This window comes from Astyanax mexicanus, chromosome 1 (assembly GCF_023375975.1).
Source record: "Astyanax mexicanus isolate ESR-SI-001 chromosome 1, AstMex3_surface, whole genome shotgun sequence".
Lineage (NCBI taxonomy): Eukaryota > Metazoa > Chordata > Actinopteri > Characiformes > Acestrorhamphidae > Astyanax > Astyanax mexicanus.
In genome coordinates this window covers 96,275,334-96,300,728 of record NC_064408.1, presented here as the reverse complement: position 1 = coordinate 96,300,728, position 25,395 = coordinate 96,275,334, and the positions used below count along the sequence as shown (strand labels likewise).

At 40.8% G+C, this 25,395-nt stretch overlaps 2 protein-coding genes across 5 annotated transcripts in view; both read left to right on the top strand.

The window, feature by feature from the left end:
- Positions 1–1,237: 1,237 nt before the first annotated feature.
- Positions 1,238–7,619, top strand: rnf6 (ring finger protein (C3H2C3 type) 6). Of its 2 annotated transcripts, XM_007249007.3 has the most exons (4): positions 1,238–1,346; positions 2,663–2,818; positions 3,282–3,401; positions 3,659–7,619. In XM_007249007.3, the coding sequence occupies exons 2-4, from the start codon at positions 2,671–2,673 to the stop codon at positions 5,467–5,469; spliced, it is 2,079 nt and encodes a 692-aa protein (XP_007249069.2). In that variant the 5' UTR covers positions 1,238–1,346; positions 2,663–2,670; the 3' UTR covers positions 5,470–7,619. The 2 variants fall into 2 exon arrangements, with proteins under 2 accessions (XP_007249069.2, XP_015461241.2); XM_015605755.3 differs by lacking the exon at positions 1,238–1,346 and having other exon boundaries at positions 1,354–2,818.
- A 2,447-nt stretch (positions 7,620–10,066) lies between these two features.
- The window catches only part of atp8a2 (ATPase phospholipid transporting 8A2), a 112,440-nt gene continuing 97,111 nt past the window's right edge, over positions 10,067–25,395 (top strand). Inside the window, exons 1-2 of one of the 3 annotated variants that reach the window (XM_022682716.2) lie at positions 10,067–10,312; positions 22,182–22,283. In XM_022682716.2, coding sequence (XP_022538437.2) covers positions 10,246–10,312; positions 22,182–22,283 — 169 coding nt within the window. In that variant the 5' untranslated portion in view covers positions 10,067–10,245. Of the gene's footprint in view, positions 10,313–22,181; positions 22,284–24,321; positions 24,486–25,395 lie in introns of those variants that run through there. The other 2 variants (XM_022682721.2, XM_049486153.1) reach the window with 2 other exon arrangements.

The following is a 25,395-nucleotide window of genomic DNA, read 5'->3' as shown; positions in this document are numbered from 1 at the left end:
TAGGATGTTCAGTATATGTCACTTAGGGACTTCTGCATTCAAATGCAATGACTCTGCAAGAGAGGCTACGAGAACGAGGTAACCCGAATCGTGCGTTCGACTCTTTCGAACGGATGAGTTTAAATGAACCGACTCGGCAAACTGAATCGAACTTTTCATTACTAATGAAAAGACTGGGGCTTTGTGGAGGCACCACGTGGATGTTAACTCTTTACCAAACGAGTATTTGAAATTAAAAAAACGACTATTTTGCGTCTTAAACTTGCGTTCGCTACTTAAGCATTCGAGTGTAGTCTCTGTATAAAGCTACACTCCACGTCCTCTTCAACGATCTTCACTCAGAAAAAACAATGGCCTTTGTTTGGCACTGACACCAAGAGACACCCTGGTCCCAATCTCACACAGCTATGTGTTAGCTAAGATTTAGAAGGACAACATTATAGAAAAGGTGAAAGAAAAAACAACAAAGAAAGATGAGTAATTTTAGACAATATACATTTTATTGGAATATTATAAAAAATATTTGCTATAAAGTATGTTTGCACCAATTTCAGGCTTTAGCAGCAAATACATATGCGATGTGCCTGTCTACGCTTTAAAATACTTTAAAAATGTAGAGAAAATTACTGGCATTTCTAGTTATATTTCTAGTATATTTCCACTATACGAATGGAAAATATTTTACTGTGATTTTAAAGAACTAAAAATAAATCATAATAATAATACATATATGCATATATACACAGTGCAACAAAATATTTTTTCCCAGTTGGATATTGCAAATTTACAGTAATTCCAGAAATAACTGTGATCTAGTAATCTCAGTAAAAAATGTAAGGAAAATGGTATGATCCAATATATGTACAACAAAAACTCAAATTGCCAGTTGAATATTGCAGATGTACAGTGTTGTAATGTAACTACTTTTACTGTAATTGTACATAAATTCTAGTAATATAGAAGCAGTATGATACAGTAATAAATGTAAGGGAAACATTGTGATCCAGTAATCTTATAAATAAGTGTAAGGAAGACTATATAATACAATATATGTACAATAAAAGACCAATGTCTTTATAGTTGAAGAGCCCACTAAATATTAAAACTAGTAATGTCTTTCTTAAATAAATAATTGAAATAATTAAATGAAAAAAAAAATGTTTGGGGTGAGTGGGTGTGGGGTGAAGAAGAGGGGGTGCTTGTGAACAGGAACGTGTGTGCAGCGCGTCAGGTAGCCGGCCGGACGCGAGTGTGTGTGGCTCCGTTGGTCCCATCTTAGCTCTACATTGTAATCAGAGCGAAGAGGAAAAAGAGAGGACTCGTCCATATTATCGCTGCTGTTTCAGGTACTAGACTGGCGGGTTTATGTGTGTCTCCGCGGCTCTCTTTCGCTGAAAGCGGCCGGGTTGTTGTTGGTGTGTTTAGCTGTGTGTTCGTGGCGGGACCTGTCTGCTGTCTAATCGGTTGTCAAACCCGCTTTTTGGTTAGCTGTTGGTTATTAGCACGGCGGCTATCTGTCGACACCAGCAGAACCGGCTGCGCAGACAGAATGACAGCTCGCTGTTCGGCCTCGTCTGCGCATGTCGTACTATAACGTGGCCACGTGTTATTGCTGCATGTGAAGTGTGATTTTAATAACGTTTTAAAGAGAAGTCGGGGCTTCTTCATTGTGCCTCGGTTAGAAACGCTCACACGGTGCCCGACTTTTCTTAGTCACGTACCGCCTTCGGGCAGCTCTGATTGGGCATTCGAAGTGCCAGTCATCGCTATCGACTTGTTGATTGGCTGCTGCGCTGGCTACGTCAGCGTGTCGCTCTGCTTGCTTTACATTCTTCGCCTTGGCCTACTGTGTTAGGTTATATAGCTCCATAGTCAGAGACAGCAGAGGTGCTGGTGTAGAAAGGGCAGCGGTTTATTTACGTATATATTGTTAATTTTCGCGTTATTGTGTTACTGTCGTTAGGGTGGCCACATATTTAAAGCCTGTTACAAACAAGCTTTAAAGATGTGTTGTTTAGAGCAAATCCAGAGAGATTGGTATATGTTGGTATGCATTTATTTTATTTATTTAACTCATTTAACCTAGTGGTGCCATCCTTCAAGTGGTTGCTGTGTGAGATATTAAGGAGCTCTGTTGTCTTGTTAATTAATCAAGGTGTCACTTCATGTTTTCTGACAGCAGTGCGTGCGTTTAATGTGATTTTTGCTGTCTCATGTCTATGCTTCTAGCCTATTTTTTTTAGACCTGCTCTGCTCAGTGGTCCTGCAGGACAGTCAGCTTTTGTCTTTCATTTGTATTTTTTTATTTTAATCAGTCTAATTGATCTTATGAAAGTACTTTAAGCATACATAAACAGTTTGTTTTGCTATTAGGGTTGAAAAGCCTCTGAGCGAGTGTGCTTTGGGTCATCATTCTATGATTACCTTCTCTTCATTATTTAGAGATTAATATAGAGCTCTTTATGATCTTATCATCATAAATTTTTTTTTTATAATGGTCATTTTGCAGTTCACATACTGGCATTTGTAATCGCACCTTTAATGATGTTCATTTTTGTTATGGTCTTGAGGTCATTGTATCAGCAGCAATAAGCAGGTAAGTGCACATAGGCTTGCAGCTCTAATGTTGAACCCTTCTGTTTGTGGGACTGTTGAAAAACAGCGGTTTTCATGGTGATGGACCCTCCCGGCGGGCGAGATGAGCGTCGCCGTCAGGCTGAGCGTCTTCGGCGGGAGGAGGCATACTATCACTTCATCAACGAGCTGAGCGAGGAGGAGTATCGGCTGATGAGAGACAGCAACCTGCTGGGCACGCCTGGTAACCTCATTCACACACACACACACATTGGCACAGTATTTAAAATGTCTTGCTTGAGCACTCATTTAATGTAACTCATTATATCAGCAGTGTTAAAACCTTGCTTTATTTAGAAATGATGTCAAATGTAACCTGTATTTGTCGCTAAACAGCCATCCAGGCTTATTATTCACGACACAACTGCAAACAAAGGCGATAGTGGCTGGCTGACAAATGACTGTTTCTCTTAGTTCAGTAACTTTTAAAGACTGTGAACTTGCTAAATATGCCTCTACTATACACGAAAAGACATTTTTGTGTATAGTAGAGGCATATTTAGCAATCAACGATCTCACACCAAGAAGTACACTATTTTAAAGTAGCCTCTGAGAACCTTTTTATAGGGCCTCATCTGCCTGAGACATAATTTTAATTGATGCACAGGCAAAAATGTAGATTGTGCTTTTTATCTCCTTTACTCTAGGTGAGGTTACAGCTGAGGAGCTGAGGCAGCGTCTGGATGGAGCTAAGGAGCGCGTGTCTTCCCAGCCCCGCCCTGAAGCACACCTACAGAACAGTGAAACAGGACAGGAGGGCAGCAGTGGTGAGTTCAGAGGATTCAGGGAGGGCTGGAGCAGGGTTCAGAATGCATGTATTGGGTTTTGTGGCAGCACTGAAATAATTAGTGAAAAATAGGCCATGTTAAAAATGCTTTGGTAAATAACGCTTGATTTATGATAGAAATAATCATTACTTGCAGCACTTTTGAACTTTGGGCTTAAATCATTGATTGTTTCACTGATCTGGCCTAACAGCCCATTATTTAGGCCAAAAATATCCTCTTTTCTATTTTTATTTCAGGTGCTGCCGAGCCTGGGACAGAGAGTGCCAATGGTGACTCTCTTCTGGAGTGGTTGAACACATTCCGTCGCACGGGAAATGCCACCCGTAGTGGTCAGAGCGGCAACCAGACGTGGCGTGCTGTCAGTCGCACGAACCCCAACAGTGGCGAGTTTCGTTTCAGCCTTGAAATCAACATCAATCATGAGCAGCCTGAGCCAGGGGAGCACAGCGACGTGCCAGACCCTGCCGACCTTCCTGTTCCCCCGTCTCCACGGCCTTCTGCTTCTATACGTGCGCCACAGAGGCCCGTTCCCTATACGACCCAGCACCCTGCCCCTTACTCCACAGCCAGGCCCACGCTGGGGCGGAGGGCCCAGGCACGGCGCACTCGCAGCAGCACGACTCCGCCCATAACCCCTCCTCTCCTCTCTCAGACTCCGTACACGGCTTTAAGAAGGAATCTTGTTCTCCCCCACCCGGCCCCGCCTCCTCCTCCACAGCCCCCACCCACTTCTCAGCACCAGAGCCAGGATAGTGATAATAATGGTGGTAATGTTTTGGGTCTGGCACAGGCCCCGGCTCCTTCGACTGGAAACAGCGAGGGGCAGGATGCTCCTGAAGTCCCAGAGTGTCCAGACACTGTGTCTGTGTCTGCCCTGCAGGGGGCAGTGGCTGGCCGGGAGGCTCGTACAAGCAGGACTCGTTCACGTGGCCGTGTGCGCAGGGTGGCTGGATCTGGTGGCCTGCCGCGGTCCTCACGCCGTAGCCGCTCCCCTTTGGACCGAAACCCTGCCCCCAGCTCTAGCCCCTCCCCCAGCAGGGGCACACCTGTTGCACTAGAATCCGACGGAAGCATGACTGTTGCAATGGAGACAGGCGAGGCTGCCGTTGAGGCTGTTTCTGCGACGGCCTCTACAGACCCTGCTCCACCCACGGAGGAGGGTGAGGCAACTGCTCAGAATGCTGCAGCAGCAGGAGGAGGAGCTGGAAGTGGGGCAAGACGCCATCCCACCATCATGCTAGACCTGCAGGTGCGGCGAATCCGGCCTGGAGAGAACCGTGACAGGGACAGTATAGCCAGCCGCACGCGTTCCAGAGCCCGCGCTGCTGAGAACACGGTCACCTTTGAGAGTGACAGTGGCGGCTTTCGGCGCACCATATCCCGCTCAGAGCGGGCAGGAATACGCACTTACGTCAGCACCATCCGCATCCCTCTGCGGCGCATATCTGAGACTGGTCTGGGGGAGCCCAGCTCCACCGCTCTGCGCTCTATCCTGAGACAGATCATGACTGGATTTGGAGAGCTGAGTTCACTGATGGAGACTGAAGCAGATTCTGAAAGTGCAGCCCCTGGCCAGACTGGAGGCCATTCCCCCGGAGCCCAGGGGAACGAAGGAGTGCCAGGCCACCAGGGGCCAGAGACAGAAAGAGAAGGTGGGTCTCCAGGAGAGGTGGGACAGAGATCAAACGGGGGTGACGTTCGGCCCAGTGGCCGAGACACCAACAACCTGGTGGAAAACGGCACGCTGCCCATTCTGAGGCTTGCCCATTTCTTCCTGCTGAACGACGAGGAGGACGACGAGCACCCACGAGGCCTCACCAAAGAGCAAATCGACAATCTGGCCACACGCACCTATGGCCAGGCCAGCCTGGAGGGCGAGCAGGGGCGGGCCTGCAGCGTCTGCATCAACGAGTATGCCCAGGGCAACAAGCTGCGCAGCCTGCCCTGCGCCCACGAGTTCCACATCCACTGCATCGATCGCTGGCTCTCAGAAAACAACACCTGCCCCATCTGCAGGCAACCCATTCTGTCTGGACACCAAGACTGACGGCAGGCCGCTTTCTATCCCTGTCCTCACCCTCCCTTTACAGTAACCCTCACCGGCCAATTCATTGACTGACTCTATTCTCCGTCGTTGGTGGCACCTGTACTTACAGTTGTGGTTAGACGTTTACATGCTCTCATAATGGACATGAATGCCATGAGCAAAATTTGTCTTTCATTGATTGTCCCAGAAACTAGTTTTTCAAGTTTGCCATGAATTTCATATTCATGATGAGTGTATTTAAGCTTCCGACCACAAATGTAGCGCTTCAATCAATGTTTTCATCTGTCGAGACCCACTGTATTCAGCTGAACGTAGAACCAAAAGAAGAAGAAACAACACAGATAACTTACAAAGCTTTATTTTTTTAGACTTTTATTTTCAGCTCTTTTATCGCTTTCTTCCTCAGTCCACTTGGTCTCCTTTGCGTGACCCCCTGCCCCCAACCACATTGTGCTTCAGGGTCACATTAACAGACATTTACTGTGATGAATCAGTGTTAGCAACAGCTAATCCGTCTCGCTTTCAGTTTTCCTTTTGAGTTTTGTGGCTTCACAAAAAATGGATTTTACAGACCGACCTCTGAACCCAAGACTCTGAGGACATGTAAATATACGAATGCCTGTGTTTTGGGGGTTTGGAATGAGACACAGTAGGATGCTCCTCCTGTAAATTTGTTTTAAGAGCGAACTTTAGTTTTTAAGCGCTTGCAGCCGAGTCCTTTGTTTTAATGCTCTTATGGCGGAATCTTCCATTTTAAAGCTCTTAACATTGGATAACGTTCTTTTAAGAACATTTTCATTCAGAGTGTGCTAGTTAGCCTGATGACTGATCTCTGCTCTAATTGATTCTATATGTTTTAGCCATTGCAGTCTTTGTGAGTTCATGTTTTTTTTTTATGATCAATTGAAATAGTAACGAGCCACTTAACAAACACTACATACATGCATATTACGAAGAAATGGGCTTATGCTGGACTCAGTTTGAATGTCATTTACATTTCTGGTGCAAAGGTGTGGTGATACACACGCACACGCAGATTGAATTATTTAACTATTGTATTGTCTGACCCATTGAGTGCATGATTGATTTGTTTTGTTTTCACCTGCTTATGAACACCGTATCAGCCAGAAACAATGGTCACAATATTTAGTGATGAGTGATAATCAATTAAGCATTTTTTTAAATGAAGCATTTGTAGGAGCAGCCCCGTACGGTAATGGTTATGGCCTGTCATGGGCCAGACTTCTAAACAGGTTGTGCAATGATTTGAAAAGGAGTGGAAGGGTACTGAACGACTTGATAGTGAAGATATTTTATTTGTAAGACCCTAGTGGGTTGTTTTCAAACCCACTCCCTTTTTACTAGTTTACTCAGTCTTAATTATTATGCTTTCTGCATATTGGGTGTTTAAGCTCTTTACCCAGCCCTTGCTGTTGACATTTTAGAGGTGTTTTTGGTGCAATTGTTTCAGTCTTATGGCCTTGTCTTCCAGGTCCTTTCATTATTATTATTTTTTATTAATAATAAGCCCTTTACATTGTTTCACAAACAAAGTTTTGTTAAATTTCTGCCTGTTGCTGGGAATATACTGTCCATACACAGTAAGAACTGCGCCCAAGGTCAAATTATTTGTCAAATCACTTGGTGAAGATGGCTGAAAAGAATCACCCACTGAACCTGGTTGGAAAATGCTCTGGAGTACACCTGTAAACAAGGTGGCGCATTAAACATTGACCCCTATTAAAAGTTGTCTGCACACTTTTTGTTAATTTAAAAAATGTGAATTGCAAATAGGGGATACTGATAACAAGCAATTTGAATTTAGACATTTAGAGAACGATGATTGTCATTAAGGCTATTCTTATCCTAAAAGAATTTACTCTGTGTGAAGCGGGCAGGATACATACAGTGCTGTTTGGTCACCACTCAGGGCATTTAACTGATTTTCTGCATAAACAAAGGAATTCAGAGTGGTGTGATGTGAATTGATCCATTATAGAGAAACTTGCAGCTTTGTTTAATAGTGTGATGGGGATGGGAACAAGCCTGCAACATAAAAATATACAGCTTAAAATAGGTTCTAAAAAAGGTCATTCGAACACATCAGCAGCTAATTGGGTGGGATCATTGTCCTAGCTAAATTTGTACGTTTGTCTTATCCAAAATTTGTCATTGAAACTGTGTAAATTACAAAAAAAGATTTACAGTTTACCCTGCATTTTTTTAAATACTTCAGGACAAAGGTTTATGGGAAATCAATCCTAAAACAATGTTAAGACGTCTGATTCTGTGAAGAATTGGGATTCTGAAAGTTTCTCTAATGTAGTTTTTCACATCCTAACCACTCTAAATTCTTTAACTGTTTAATTCTGCAGTGAAGATGAAAAATAAGTGAATTTTCTCTATGAAGTAGTGGCTCATTTCTTCCTAATGTGGTAAATCGGTACGTTTTTTCAGATTCACTTTCAGTTTCAGTTTCAGGTAGACTTCAGTGTCTCTGTTTTAAGGAAATGTTAGGAAAAGTCAATCAATTTCCTTCACTTTTTGTGTGCAGACAGTGGAATATGCTTATATTTTGTGAGTGTGTGTGTGATGGCCTGTGTGTTTGGGTTCTGTGTGTATGCTTTGAGAGTTGTGTGTGTCTGAGAATGTGACAGAGTGGTCTTTATTTGTCTGAATGTTCAGCAGAGAGTGTGAGGGGTCTTTGGCCAAGTCCAGAACGAATTATTTAGTTCCTATTTAATGAGATGAGAAATGACAACATTGAAATATGACTATGTATTATTATGTTCTAATGTGATGCTAAAACAGTTAAGAAGAATATGTATTCTGTTACTATGTAATAAAATAAGCAAATTGGTTTTCTTCTTTGCTCCTTAACAATGACATTAAATGCGAGGTTTGTTATGCCTGTATTAATGTGCTGCACTCGTTCTTCTCCAGAGCTGCTGCTGAAATTAGCTGAGCTTCCAGCGTCACCATTTGGAAGATGTGCCCTTAATGGTTTACACATTTCAATCTAATATGATAAAAAAATCAGATATATTGATGTACATATTTAAAGGCGAGGGAGTAACAATGAACTATATTCAGGTTTAGATTTAGTCAAATTTGAGTTAAAGCAGAAACAAAAAGGGAGCAAAAATTTTTTTTGAGAAATTTAATTTTGTTTTTGGGTCATTTTGTGTTAGAAAAGTATTTCACTCCATGCTTTGTAAAGATGATTTCTTATTTATAGGACTCGCCCTAGTATTAGACCAGTTTCTGCTTTGAAAGGAATGCTCAGCAGTCCAAAAATAGGTTTAATCCTTGCCTCAGAAAGCAGCTGATCAAACACTTTAACCACAAGCTAGCATGCTATCACCATCTGATATAATGCACTGATATGCTAAGACACATAGTGATGTATTATATTAAGAAATGTATTGAAGTAAAAAACATGAATTATGTAAATTGGTACACTTCTGATTTTAGCCAACATCCTTTGTTTTTGCAGATTTTGAAGCTGATACATTATATAAATATGCTATGTATTTTATGACTGTGTTAGAAATCGATTCTAAATCCACCTAAATCATATATACAGACAAATAAACTATGCTGTAGGATTGAAAATGTAAAATAAATTAATACACAAAGGTCAGAATTAAAATAATTCCATATCAAATAAATTTGAGTAAAAGAACAATAAAAAGGCAAAAAAGAAAAGAAAAAAATGGAACAATCTAAACGTGTTAAAAGTTTTACTGCTGTTAAAGAATGCAGCTTGCTGCAGCTGTGCTGGTGTTTGGGTAATGCGCTGTATCAGTGGGTCATCACTTCTGCTGCGCGGCGGTCAGTGTCCTATACAGTTTTGTGAATTTCCTGCTTAAAAGCGTGAATCAAATCATCAGCAAGGAAATTAACATCTCTTTTATCTGAAATGTAATAATTACAACAACAATAATAATAATAGTCTTGACAGAGATTATGAAAATTATAATAATAATTAATATAAATCAAATGCAAAAAAGTATTATATGATTAAATAATGATGCAGTTGCTAAATGCAACATTGTACACTCCCAACTGTTCTCTACTACTGTCTAAATCTTACACAGTTAAAAAAACATGACTAAACAATGGGAAATCTTCTTGGAAATCTAGCAAAGTTAGTGAAAAATGTCTGTTAAAAATATTAAATAAAATGTATGATCCATGACTTAATAAATAAATAAAAATATAATTTAAAAACAATTAACAGATTATTAAATTAGCTATACATTCATCTGCTACCACAACATTGAACATACTATTGTGGATACATTACTGCTAACATAACGTATTAGATAAGTGGTGCTGATAATGATAATAATAGCAGTAATGCTTTATTTTTAACTTCTATTATTTTTGTACTTAACCTCTTCTATTATTTGCACTTCAATATTGTAAGTCGCTTTGGACAAAAGCGTCTGCCAAATGTAATGTAATGATCTCTGATCTGTGCTGGGTCGCTGCTGTGCTTTAATCCGGTTTTGCTGTAAAGCTCAGTGTGAGCAGCCTCGCAGTCACGGTGGGCGGGGCTTGGACTGACGTAACGTCATAGGATTCGCGACGGGAGCGCGCACAGGCTGTTCTGAGAGGAGAGCGGAGAGCGCGTTCACGAGGCTTTGACCCACCAAATCTGTAGCTAAATCACCGGAACGCCGGCGACGATGGTGCTGCCGCCGCTGCTGTCAGCGGGGCTCGAGCCCTCGGTCCGGCCGTGTTACTCCTGAGCGCGCGCGCGGGCGGGCCATGCCCTCCGCCACCCCGGCGAGGATGTATTTTCACCGGAGATCGAAGAAGATCCACAGCGAGGGAGGTAGGAGACCCGACACGGGGGGCAGAGGGGGTGTGTGTGGCCGGGGGCAGCGTTTCCAGCGCTAACTAGCATTTGAATGCGTGTTTCTGGAAAGCGCAGTGCGTGTGTGAGCGTGCGTGTGCGTGCGTTTCGCTCAGTGCACATGCAGCGCGCGCACTTAATAACACAACCACACACACACACACACACACACAACGATTCACAGCGCAGAACAAGCGGCCTGTTCATCTGAAACACCCTTCATCCACAGCCGGACCCGCACCGACTCGCTCACAGCGCTCCTCTATCTCACAGCTCTCGCGTCGTTTCGTGTCGGCGGCTCCAATGACAGGCTGTGCTCCGCGGCCGGAGCGGACAGCGCGCGGACAGGGGGCGCTGCAGTGCCGCATTTCTCCCGCTGCTGCTGGACATGACTAGTCATTACTGCGCTCAGAAAGAGGAGAGCAGTGTCTCAGACCCTCCTCATGAAGAGCTCAACTCGATATAACGTTATACCCGCCTGTCCCGCACTGATGCCTTCAGAAAGGCCTAGACTGTCTGAGTGTGGTAGGTTACAAACCTGCAGGCTTATGGAGCTCTCTATAAGGAGGGCTGGAGACCACTGGAATAGAATGTGTGTTGTGAGGGTACTGGACACTAGAGGGCGCTAAAGAGAATCACCAAAATGAATAGGGACTGATAGAGTTTTTTCCCCAAATAGTTTTCAGATTTTCTTTTAAAAAATGTTTTTAAATTAAAGCTTGATATAGGCAGTCTCAGTAACTGCAGTACATCTGTTAGCGTTTTACCTTAGTTAAGACTTGTTTATTCATACTCATTCACTCACTGACTACTCACTCACTCACACTCACTCACTGACTTGTTGACTTATACTCGTTCACTCACTCACTTGTTCACTCACACTCATTCACTCACTACTGACTTGTTCACTTATACTCGTTCACTCACTCACTCACTGACTTGTTCACTTATACTCGTTCACTCACTCACTCACTGACTTGTTCACTTATACTCGTTCACTCACTCACTGACTTGTTCACTTATACTCGTTCACTCACTCACTGACTTGTTCACTTATACTCGTTCACTCACTGACTTGTTCACTCACACTCATTCACTCACTGACTTGTTCACTCACACTCATTCACTCACTACTGACTTGTTTACTTATACTCGTTCTCGCACTCACTCACTGACTTGTTCACTTATACTCATTCACTCACTCACTGACTTGTTCACTTATACTCGTTCACTCACTCACTTACTGACTTGTTCACTTATACTCGTTCACTCACTCACTCACTCACTTGTTCACTTATACTCATTCACTTACTCACTGACTTGTTCACTTATACTCGTTCACTCACTCAATCACTGACTTGTTCACTTATACTTGTTCACTCACTCACTGACTTGTTCACTTATACTCGTTCACTCACTCACTCACTGACTTGCACGCATTGTTTCACTCACTCACAGTCACTCACTCATTCACACACTCACTGACTCGCTCACTTACTCACACTCACTCAATCACTCTCACATTCACCCCCTCACTGACTTGCTCACTCACTCACTGACTTGTTCACTTACACTCTCACTCAATCATTCACACTCACTCACTTACTATATTGTTAATTGTTGATTTAACCCTAACCAGTTTGCTGTGTTTAAACATATAAGTAAGTTTTGATGCTTCTTCCCTGCTAACAAATCAGCAAGGTCATCCATACATGTTTTCTGTGGATGGATGATTTTTTTTGCAGGGTTATCAGTTATGATAAGTGGGCCAATGCACGAGATTGGAAGTTATTAGTGGATGTAGGTAGTAAACTGCAGATCCCAGAGTGCATTCTGGTTACAACCTTGAGGCCGGATGTAGTGTTGTACTCTGAAAGTAAGCGGATAGTGTATTTTATAGAGCTGACTGTTCCGTTTGAAGACGAGGTAGATGGAGCTTATGAAAGGAAAAGGCTGAAGTATACAGACTTGGTGGCTGAGGTGAGAGAGCGTGGGTGGCAAGCGTATATTAGACCGGTAGAGGTAGGTACTAGAGGCTTTGTTGCGAAGTCTGCCACAAGACTGCTGTCTGAATTCGGAATTAGAGGTCGTGTGCTAAGGACTGTAGTGAAGGAGTTGTCAGATGTAGCTGAAAGATCTAGTCAGTGGTTGTGGTTCAGAAGGGCTGAGGCTGTGTGGGGAAGGGAGTGAGTTTGTGCTTCTACAGCAAGCTTGGAGGGGGGTGGGTCTGGGACGCCAGACTTCACTGTTGAGCCTTCTGGAGGTGTCGTGGGCCTAATTCAGCGAAACACTGACGAAGGAAGGTGCCTACCTGATGACCCCTGAGAAGAGCTTGCACTGAAGTTTGTGTTGGAGTTGTTAGATGTAGCTGAAAGATCTAGTCAGTGGTTGTGGTTCAGAAGGGCTGAGGCTGTGTGGGGAAGGGAGTGAGTTTGTGCTTCTACAGCAAGCTTGGAGGGGGGTGGGTCTGGGACGCCAGACTTCACTGTTGAGCCTTCTGGAGGTGTCGTGGGCCTAATTCAGCGAAACACTGACGAAGGAAGGTGCCTGCCTGATGACCCCTGAGAAGAGCTTGCACTGAAGTTTGTGTTAAAGTTTGGATGAAGGGGATTGGTGTGGTCCTGCTCTTGTAATAATTTGTCTCATGAGTTTTTGTAGACGTCTGAGTACTTGGCAGTTGAGGCACGGACCATGAACATAGTTCGCTATGCTTCTGGATTCTTGTCGAGCCAGTATCAGATGGTAGTGGTTGCTGTGTTCTGCTCACGCAACTTATAATGTGATTTATTGTGTGTGATTGTGCTTAGGTAAGTGTGTTGTTGCCATAGTTAAAGGAAGTGAGCTTAGATTAAGGAGGGATTCTATGTGTTCATAGGTTATTTTTTGGTAGGTCTGTTACTTGGCAGTTGAGGCAATGGACCATGAACATAGTGTTAGGCTGTGCTTCTGGATTCTTGTCGAGCCAGTATCAGATTGTGGTGGTTTTGCTATTGTTGTTAGTTGAGTGAGTAGTAGATCCTGGCTGAGCCCTATGCATAACCCCAGCTGTTAGGTGCAGGATTTGTCAATTTCCTGTATTATATTACTATGACCATAGACTGTATATAAAGATGGACGCTGTGTCGCCGTTCCCATTCATTCTATGAAAATGAAGCCAAAATCTTCCGCCATTTTGGCGATTCAGAGACCAGAGTCTGCGCAGTAGAGACCAGAGGAGGGAGAAAGTTAGTAACCTTGTCAAAACATCAAACGACATGTCAAAACATCATGGGACAGGAACTAGTTATCATGTTGTATCGAAGCTAAAGAATGCCGCACTAACCTGTGGAATGTGTGTGCGGTCTCCTGCACTGAATGTGGATGTTATTTCTGCCAAAGTTGCTTGTCTGTTCGCACGGACAGTTCTAACCAGACATCGCTCGTCACGGTCATTACCACCCACTGATTGCACTGTATACTGTGAGTGGTAATGCCTTCAATGGTGTATTCCTAGTACACACACAACATTGCAGATTGAGGAATGTTAAATGCCTGTAAAATCAAATTAGATGGAATTTCTGATCCATCTGGCATCCACTGTCAGCAGACCTCGCTTGTATTCTTAATTCGATCATTTTTCGCATTGCCATGAGCACACAGACCACCACACAAGTTAACACCTCCAAACTTACACAGGTATGGGAGTTCCCAAGCTGATTTTTTGCTTGCTGTTGTCTTTTAGTGTTAAACACTAAACTGATTAAACTGATTAAAAGCTAGATTTCTATTCTCAGAAATATATCAATCAATAAAATGTCAAATCTCCAAAATCTATCTTTACATAAGGATTAAATCTTATTGCATTTCAATGAAAATCAGTGTAATTACAATAACAAAATAAACTGATGTGTATTGAAAAAATAGCAATTTAGGCCAAGTCATTTTATAGTTTTTTTTTCTGTCTATTTATTAGGATTTATTTATTTTAACCCAGTACGAAAAAAAAACCAAAATCAAAATCAAATATGTCTTAAAATTAAACACAGAAAATAGAGATTTAATGTTTTGGCATAACATCACCAATTAATGTTAAATTAATAATAATTAAATTAATATCTGGGAAAAAAGAGCTAGCTAGGCCTGTTATCTGTACATTTACACAGTTGATATGTCTGTGTTACAGGGCTGAAAATGTGTCCAAAAACTTGAGTAATGACCTTCCACAATTTAATCCCGTTATCGTAACACAAATTACTGTAGTGTTTTGTATTAAGAACCTTTCACATTTTCTCTCTGTGGCGTGTGGACAGTTTTTCGCTGCTGTTTGCCAGTCCTGCACTTAGATGAGTCAGACTATATTACTGAGTAGGAGTAGTGGACCTTAGACTAATTCCCTGAACGGAACAGTCATTATATTATCTGGAGATAAGAAGATTCATATGTCAATCAGGGAATCTGTAAATTGAATGTAGAATCAGTTCAGTAAACCGAATCGGTGCCCGTTAAAGTCATGCTGATGGTGATGTGTTCTATCTGATGTGTGAAAGTGGGGAATGTGTGGAGGGAGAGAGAGAGCGATAGAGAGCCAAAGCAAGATAGAGATTTGAGTCACAACAACCGGTCAGGGTGAAAAAAGACATTTGAACAGACATCGCTTGTCATTTTTCTTTTACTCATATTTTATGAATAACAGTGAAGAGTGGATAATAGCACAATTGTGTTTTCCTAAAAAGTAATACTTGTAATAAAAAAAATCATATCGCCTTACTTACAGTACCGCAATATATTGCAATAAGTTAAATCGTAAATACGGCATATGATACCTATCACATCACCTGGTTCTTGTTAACTTCTCCCTAATTTGAAATGGTCACATGCTTTTAGATTGTGTCTACATTTTATAGGGACTGGACCAATAGCAATGTACCAAAACTACTTTGAATTAAAGTTAAAAAGGTGTTTTCTTATATCTTAAGGAATTTTTTTTTTTGTATGTGCAGATTTAATTCTAAATCTAAAAAAAAAAAAACTAAAAAAAACATACTATATCATCCATTTAGTTAAACAGCCATTCCATTTTCAGAGGACCAAACTTATTGGACAAATGTAATTGACTATTAATAAAATTATCTGCAGTCAATGACTGCTTGAAGTCTGAATCTCCTTGACATCAACAAATGCTGAGTTTCCTCCCTTGAGAGGCTTTGCCAGGCCTTTACTGCAGCCTTCAGTGCTTCTTGTTTGTAGGTCTTACTGCTCTTAGTTTCTCTTCAGTAAGTAAAAAGTGAGCTAAATTGGGCTGAGGTCAGGTGACTCAGCCTTTTAACAACATTTTATATCTTTGCTTTAAGAAGCTCTTCGGTTGCTTTTCCATATGGTTGGCCCATTGTCCATTTGAATATTGAATCTGAATAGTTCCAGATTCAGATTTCTAATAACGGCCATACCCTTCGTAAACACTAGTGACTGACCCATGACCATTGACAGTCATATATTACAATGCAGTAATACTCCCACCACCATGTTTGACAGATGGTGTGGTATGTTTCAAGTAATGCAATTCTTCTCCGTACTGAAATATATTCTGCTTTCACATTTCCCAAGGACTGTTCAGGCTTATACATGGTTAATAGCAGTCTAAAATGACTGGACTTTTGTGCTTAGGTATTGCTATGCCCTCTGGTTTATTCTTTCTTATTGAGAATGTACCAAATTTTTGATTGAGTCACTCCACATTTCTTCTCTCTCTAACGGGAATCTTTTGTTTATTTTTTTGTAACAATTGCCTTCCTAACTTGCCTGGATATTTATTTAGACCTCATCTTGAAATTTCCCAGAAGCAGCTTACATACGTGACAGCTTCCTTTCTTCCCTGACATAATGAGGGACTAGGCCACATCAGGTTGCAAAACTGTTTATCGGTAGTCATGAACTTTTGAGAATGTTTGTAGTTGAAACTGAGGGACTGTGTAAAGCATGGGTGTAATCCATACATTTTATTTATCAGTTTTAAGTCAAAAAGTCAAATTAAGTCACTGTCCAAATATGTTTTGTTGATATTGTTATATATTAAATTCAGAGAAAAAATTAAAATGAGAAATGGCTGAAATAACAAAAAAGATGCAGAGCTTTCAGACCTCAAATAATGCAAAGAAAACAAGTTTATATTCAGAAAATTCAGAAATCAATATTTGGTGGAATAACCCTGGTTTTCTTGCATATTGGCATGTTCTCCTTCACCAGTCTTACACACTGCTTTTGAATAATTTCATGCCACTCCTGGTGCAAAAATCCAAGCAGTTCAGCTTGGTTTGATGGCTTGTGATCATCCATCATCGTCTTGATTATATTCCAGGGGTTTTCAATTTGGCAAAATCAAATAAACTCATCATTTTTAAGTGGTCTTTTATTTTCTTCCAGTGCTGTATATATTGGCAATTCTTGTACATTTTATTCACTGTCACATCAGTATTTTTTACATGTTTCTGGGCAGAAACACAAGCCTAAACTACTGTGATGCCCTCTGGTAGGTTCTATATGTCATGATGTACAAACTCGATTACCTCACTTTTGAAAATAGCATTACTCTAATTAATTCAATGCACTGTCCAGCACTGGTATATATTGAAAATAAGTATATAATTATAAGTTGGTCATTCCACAGTGAATTGCTGTGTGAACCGTTCTGCTATTCCATCTGTTTAAACAGGCCTGAAGCAGAGAGAGGCAGCTGTCACTTACCTGCTGGGGGCGTGACAGTTTGAGTGGATTAATTAAGAGATCGCCCTTCACCACTCGAGATAAGGATAAGGGAATAAAGTGCTGCTTTAGGTGTGCACCCTGGGTCAGCACTTTGCGTGAGGATTGCAGAGCGTGGCCGACTGATACACGGTTATTATTCACGAGTGTACAAACTCCAGACAGGGCAGGTCATAATCTACGCTGCAAGCTGCTGATTAGGCATTAGATACTCATACATGTGTGGACTGACAGCGCAGAGATAATGGCTGTGTCAGCTTTAGAGCTTCACTTTTGTTCAGATAATAGGCCCCTTTTTTCCAGAAACAGAGACAGACACACGCACGCCTTGTTCCTATTTCTGGAAAGTACTGGTGGCATGGCAAACGGTTGAGGCCCTCTACGTGTGGGGGTTTGAACTCAGGTTCAGCAGGGATGAGTGTTACACCTATTGTAAAACATCCAGCTCAACACTGTAACCCTAACTGTAGGTTATTGTTCAGTTTATTTATCATAATTCAGAAACAATTGTAGGTAGCTGTTTAGTTTAGCATCATACGTGGAGTCCCTCAGGGTTCTATTTTAGGGCCTATAAAAAAGTGATGTTTCTTATGACTAGACTGAGTATAGTGTCTAAGGGGTTTTTGAGTTAGTTTATGGAGTGAATTGCTGTTATAATTACTTAATCTGTAGCTCAAAATTAATTCCTGAATAATTACTAAGTTATCTAAAGTTTTCCCAGTTACTCACATAATTACCATAAGCCTTGAGAGTTCAAGTGTTGTATTCGTTTTGTTAGCACTAATTAGTATTAATTACTGGTGCAATTAATCACAAAACTCACACTGGTGTGCAAAAACTTCAGGCAGTAGTTTTTGCCTTTCCGTATATTGTGTTTCTGCTTCGTTTGTATTGGTCACTTTTGGTCTTTTTCTTCCACTTCATTACACATTGAAAGTTTGTCTATGGTAGATTTAATTTTAACACCTAGCACATGTCTAAATGAGACTCCAAAACATCAGACTTATATAACTATTCACTTACAAGCCAAAATAATTGTTCTGCAGATGTGTGGCCATCTTTAGTGTGTTGCTTTGGCTCTTGCTGATTAGTGTTTACAAACCAATTTTTTTTCACATGCTCAGCTCCCGTGACAGACAATAGTCCAGTCTGTATGTTGTAAATGCAGCTTTGCATCAAGATTGGGGGAATTAATACTGTACTCCATACTGTTATGCTTTAAAATTTATATTACGGGGCTCTGAGTGGTCCAGCGGACGAAGGTACTTCCACTATTATGAGGAGATTGCTGGGTGCACTGTAAATATTTATAGGGGACCACTGGGTTGAATCCTGGTAATGTAGCTCGCCATCCGCAGCCGGAGTCTGAGAGAGCACAATTGGCCTCTCTATGTGGGTATATGGCGCTCTCTACCCCCCACACTTTTAGAGTGATGTCTGCAGCACAGGCGTCTGTGAGCTGATGTATCGAAAGCGAGTTGCTGCTCTTTCCTTTGAGTGCGCTGTGATGCTACTCAGTAATGCTTTTTAAAAGCAGCAGTTTAAAAAGAGGTGGTGGCTGACTTCACATGTGTTGGAGGAGGCATGCGCTAGTCTTTATCCTCCTGGTGTTGAGGGAATTGCTAGTGATAGGGGGAGTGCAACTGAGTGGGTGGGATAATCGGCATAGCAAAATTAGGTTAAAAAAAACAATATATAAAAAAAGAAAAAAAATCTTGCGATATATTGTATGGTTTTTGTTTGCTATACATTATCAAGATGTGGCATCAAATATTGTTTTTTTATTAAAACGTTTTATGAAGATTACCATGCCCTTGATTAGACCATTGTTTTTTTGAAATGGAGAAAACTACTTGATGTGTGTTGTCATGTGTGTGTATGTTAAGTATTTTAAAATTACATTTACATGGTTTAGCCTAATCTTATTAATCTGAAAGTATTTATTTAGTGACTACAGTTCCAGTGAAACCATCTAGATTTCAAAATGACAACAGAGTGTAATTTTAATGCATTAAAGTGAGTCCATTTTTCCCTCAAAAAGACAGAAAAAGTTTCCATTTTAATAAAAACTCACTTGTTCATAGTCCTTACCGTCAATACAATAGAACATTCTGGAGCAGATAAACAGAAACATCTTGGTTATAGGTAATAGGGTTATAGGTACAATCAATTAGAAAGCCTTCCCTGGAGAGTAGAGACAGTTACTCAAACAAAAGCAAAGTAAAATCTTTTTTAACATCATTATTTTCAGAAAAAAACAATAAATGAACACACTTTGGGGGGAAGCAGTATTACACTTCATATGATATGTGTCCATTAACATCCAGCACAACGGATTTCAGAGAGTGGGGCACTGTCAATCACAGAATGTCCATTCAGTGTCTAGGAGTGGTCATTTTTTGGACTTGATGGTGCTACAAAATGACCACCATTGCTCAGTGGTCTACATTAGTATAAGCTATCTGCATTTACATGATTTAGCCACATGAGGGAGCACTTTACCACATAGTGAACTGCTCTTCACACACTACACTGATATACTTGCTTCTCTGTGCTGTTATTTTTTATTAGACACTTTCTACAGAGGAATAAAGATCAGTGGCATTAAATAAGAGAAGCAATTTAACCTAAAGTAGTAAACTGGAGTGTAAACTAAGGTTGTAAACACAGTATTTCACTCTGTTACTGCAGCTAAGAGGAGAGTAATACTGCGCATGAAGAAGCACAAGGTTCTTATTTTACTAATAAACACTACAAATCTACAAATCATAAGCTAAATTGTGCTAGTGGAACAGCAGAAGACTGACGGGCAAATTACAGCTTCCTGTGAGCTGAGAATAGAAAGCTATTCCACTGACTGCGTGACTGATGCTAATTTTTTTTAGTTCTACTCGCAGTCCCTGCCAGAGCTGTAAAATAATAACATAATACAATCATTTTTTATTAAACCTTTTAGACAATGCAGTAAAAACTGTTACCGGTTAAGTGATTTGAGGCTGTTTCCTCATCAGAACTCACCATTAGCAATGCGCAATGGTAGGTTGAAGACTAGCACATACCTTTTCTGACACATAGTATAGTGAGAGCGCTTGGAGGACAGTGCATACATCTGCGGGCTTTTCTGCGATACATCAAGTAGCAAACATGTTCTAATCAGCTGTAAACATGGAATGGTAAACATAAGTGTTCAACTTTCTGTAGTTTCACCTTTCAGCTGAAAGAAGATTGTGTTTGGTCTTGCCTCTGAGTATTACTGTCTGTAGTTCTGCCCCCATGCAATTAGGTTTTGCACTGATGGTCTGTTTTTATGTCCATTATCTGACATAAAGATTCAATTCAATTCAATTTTATTTATATAGCGCTTTTTACAACAAAGGTTGTCACAAAGCCGCTTTACAGGAAAAACAGGTCCACGCCTCTTATGAGCAGCACCACAGAGATGCCAATTTTATGGTTACACAGTGGCAGGGAAAAACTCCCTTTAAGAGGAAGAAACCTTGGAAGGAACCAAGACTCAGTCCGAGGAACCCATCCTACTCGGGTTTACCCGCTCAGTACAAACAAACAACAAACAAATAACAGAACAAAACAGTACAGAGAATTAATGTGAACTATGGCTAATATAACAGGTACTAATTTATGAATATAAGAATGTGATGGGCACAAATTATAGAGCTATGGCTAATACAGAAACAGATACTGAGTGTGTTAATGGTAATCAGTGCAGGGTTGCAGAGCCGGAGAACAACACAGCGGGCAGTGGAGAGCCAGGCTGGGAACATCAGGAACAGGGCATCTCCATACATGTAAAAGAGATAGATAGAGAAAACAGAAAGGAAAGGAAGAGAAACAAAAAGCAGAAGTTAGAAGGGTTGTGTAATAATTCTGATGAGTAGAAGGACAGGGTTGATTCTGATTGTCTCTGCCTTCGACTGGGCATTGTCCCCTCGCCATTTAAATTGGATGCTGTAACTGGTTCTGCTGTGAGTTCTGACTAAGTGCAGAACTCACTCAGTCATAAGTGATTATTTTTTTAAATGCATACAGCATTTATTTGAAGTTCAAACCTTGCAGAAGTCTTGTTTTTTTTTACTTGTTCTGAGTTTAACCCCAACACACTGTAGTTAAGTAATATCTCACAGATCCTGAATACCCATCCTTGTGTCTGCCTGTTATCATGCAGATAATCATGCAGAGCAAACAAGATACGGTACATATCCCAAACACTGCAGCCCAGTACTGTCAAACTGCATTCTTTAATAACCACAACACTACAGGATCCAGCGTTCTCCCATAGTTTCATGTGTGATAGAGTACAGAAAAATATCACAGATCATTTACGTGCATCTTTAAGGAGGAGACACTGCTGACCCTACACATTTTTATTCATGGAAATTATGATAGAACAGTTGGTGTAGCAAACACAGATGTACACACTTAATTACAAAACCTTTCTCTATGTGCAAAAAAAGAAAATGTATCTGCTACACACTCCTAACTGTAGCATTACCAGCAGTGTGTTATAATCCTGAGAGAGCTACAGCCTGCAGTAGCAAGCTGGTACTGGGAGTTTGTTACATTATCACATTTGGTTTGCTCATTTTACTTACAGTAAACTTCCCTTTCAATCCTGAACAATAGAAAAAAGTGAAACTCCCTCAGGAAGGATGTGCCTTTTGTGTGCAGGGACAAAGTTAATGTAAGACACAGCTTTATTTACAGATATAACCAAATGTACTCTCGCTTTAAGCCAGAGTAGATGTTTTCCGCATTTTTATAGTGCGTGTGTGTGTGTGTGTGTGTGTGTGTGTGTGTGTGTGGTCATACTAAGCATGATTTATCAGTTATCAGTTTATCATTTACCAGTTGTATTCTTGCTATCCTGAAATAAGGACTTAGTATTCAGACCAAAACATGGAATCACTGCTATACTGTATACACTCATACTCATACTACTAATATACACTCATATCACCATAGAGTACTGTATGCACACTTTACTACTATAATTAAATACTGAAACAATACTATACTCAGATATCCAGCTGTTGCTCTGTGGCTTCACTGACTTGCTGTCTTGTGTGTTGTTCTCTCCTGCGGGCTCCTCCAGAGCAGTTAGTGTTGACCCCTCTTAGCCAGGAGTCACCCTGCCGGCAGGACCAGCCCATGAGCTCCAACATGTGCTCCCGCCTGGCAGACAGGCTTGAGAAAAGTGAGTCCCCCTCCCACTCCTCTGCCCTGATGCAGGCTGCTGCCCAGACCCCCACCCTGTACTGCCTCTGCTGCTTGGAGCCTTTAGGTGCATGAAGCTGCTCCGCTTTACTACTATAATAATCTGCATCTCTTGCTCAAAGCAGCACACTGCATGGATCAGCTAAAACCGGGTTGTCCAGTCTTATCTGCATAGTGTCGGTGTGGCTGCAGGTTTCCATTCATTTCATTCCAAACCCAAAAACACCTCATTCCACTCGTTTGAAGATTGACCGATTGATAAAACAAATGATCAAATGTGCTTCTGCTTGACTGAATAAATGAAAATCTGCAGACACACCGGCCCTTTACAGATTAGATTGAACAAACCTAGGCTAAATAGATTGTTTGGCTAAAATTCAGATTTGCACAGGTCCATTCACATTTTCTCTTATTCTGAATGCGGTCAGTCAGTCAAAACAGTTTGCTTTTTTTAGTTTTGTGCTGAATTTATGAAGCTAATGTAGCTAATGACTAAATGTTAGCATTAGACTTGTCACAATAACACATTTTTTATATGATATAATATCCCAGATATTACTGCCTATAACGATAGTATGCCAATTATCAGACATTTTATGTATTTATTTATTTATTTTTATTTTTTCATTAAATAAGTTTAAAAGCCAATTCAATTTTCTCATTCTTGTCAAATAAAAAGTAATTACACAACACTTACAACTTAAACACAGAATATTTTTTTTTATTGAAGCACAATATAAATAAAAAATATTTTTATATATATTTTTTAATTTTTTTTTACTTATTCTTCCGGACACTGGAAGTGTTGCTTTGCAATCAGCTAAATCATTTCAGTTGCCAAATATTGAGTGAATGCCTCTCAAGTAATAATATAGTTACAATGAGTGCTCATTAAGAATATTCACAAATTTGTAATTGGAATAAATGAATAAAACATAAATTAAATAAAAACACTTTTTCTAACAAAGCTGACATACCTGCTCATTCGTAGGCAATTTTAAGGTCAGCATAGTTTACTTAAAATTTTAGGTCATGTCCATATATATGGTAGGCCTAGTTAGCACTGAGCTCACTGTATACCTCAAACATCACAAACCACATGGATCTCAGACTCACTAAAGTGGCTTCTTTCCTTATTTATTAGCAACTTAATTAGCAACTTTTTATGTAAGCCTCGTAGCTTCAGTGCAAAGCTAAAAAAACGAGCATGTTTTGGCTGATTGGCGACTGTGCATGTTTGATTTTTGGCCAAACTACTGCTGTAACAGGAACCTTCTAACGTACAGACAGACCCACTTACACTACTCACAAACTCTAACTGCCCCGGGCATCTTGTGCCATTACACAGCATGCATGATGGGAAGCACCAGATGCATGAAGCCATTACTAAACAACAGCTCTTTTACGTGTGTGTCAGTGTGTATATATATATATATGTGTGTGTGTGGTAGCAATGGAGGCGCTAGCTGTTGAGATGGTTGAGCGGCTGTTAGGGGTGTGGATCTGCGTCCTTGCGAGGATTGCAATTTAATTATGGATTATGATTCTGTAGTGAATGATTAAGTGCATTTAATTTAATTATGCACTGTATTCACAAGTGGATAATGAATAGTGATACTGAATACTACAGTACCAGTCAAAAGTTTGGACACACCCTCTTATTCAATATTTTGCTTTTTTCGTTTTTTCCTATGTTGTAAATTAATATGAAGGAAAACAGAAAGAATGATGTAGTAAGCCAAAATTTTATTTAAGGTGTGTCTGAACTTTTGACTGATACTGTATGTAAAATAATGAAAGTTTCAATTTATTGTATTCTTTACAAATTCATACAGTTGAGTCACCACCTTACTGTGTAGTGACACCCCTAATGGCAGTGGCTGGTGGGCAGTGCATGAGGGCCCTTGTGGCTGCGCGTGTGCAGCTGCGTTTGGTGGGATTAGCCCGGGTTAGGATTAGATGCAGGTGAAGTTGCCGAGCTGACAGGGTGAGGATTACACGGCCCTTGCTCACTGCTCAGTGTGCAAGAGGCTTTTGCTCCTCGCTCGCCCTGTCCATCTCCACAGACCCCAGGCCCAGGACACCCCGGGGTCTGCGCAGCTACGGAGACCCAGCTGTCACCTTGGATATAGAAGCTTGATGGCGCGAAGAGGGCGGGCTCGGGCCAGACGGCAGTCCGTAGGTAACTGCTTCCTGTTTCAGTGTGGAGTGGGAATTACGGTCAGGGAACAGGGCGGATCAGCGGGACATGAATCTCTCCACCGACTGGCAACACTCTGAGTCGTACTTCCTGCTGTTAGTGGCATAAGAAACAGTCCTTTAAGAAGGGTTTACTGAAACAGCAAACGTAGTTGATGGAACTAGAAAGTTTGCTCCTAAATTTTACACTGGAGCTACAAGACTAATGTAATAGAAGTCACTAAAAGTCACAAAAAAAATTTAGTTAATTTGGGGTGCATCCCAATTGTATACTACTTACTACTACTGTCTAGTTTTTGAACATGAAGTATGTAGTATAGATAAAAGGGTCAAAGTTGAGTATACTCAAATAACCACATACTCAGATCTGGTTAGGTTGTTTTGAGTGTGGTTACAATGGGTCTTGTTATCCCACGATGCAATGCAAAACACAAATCGAGGAGCTACAATTGGTGGACAGTGATGCAAATGTAGCAGCGAGGCGTCTGGAGAACTTGCAGTGACGCATGTTGGCTTTTATGTAATATTATTTTAAATTAAAGTTAAAATTAAATGCTTCTTTCATTTTACACTAGCGCTACAAGGCTAATTTAATAGAAGTCACTAAAAACAAATTTGGGTGCATCCCAATTTCACTCTAATACTAACACTAACTAGTTTTTGAGAGTGAAGTAAGTAGTATAGATAAAACGTAATGTCATATATTCTTGTCAACTGCAGTTGCATATGCTATAACAGTGCTGAGCTATGTAAAAAAAGACTTTCTTTTAAAGTCAGTCGAGCGCTGGATGTTAATTTACACAGATTTCTCTACTGAAAACTGTTTATTTACAGTAAGTTTAAATTCCTGAATTTCTCCAACACTAAAGCTGGAGCATTAGCATTAGTGGGAA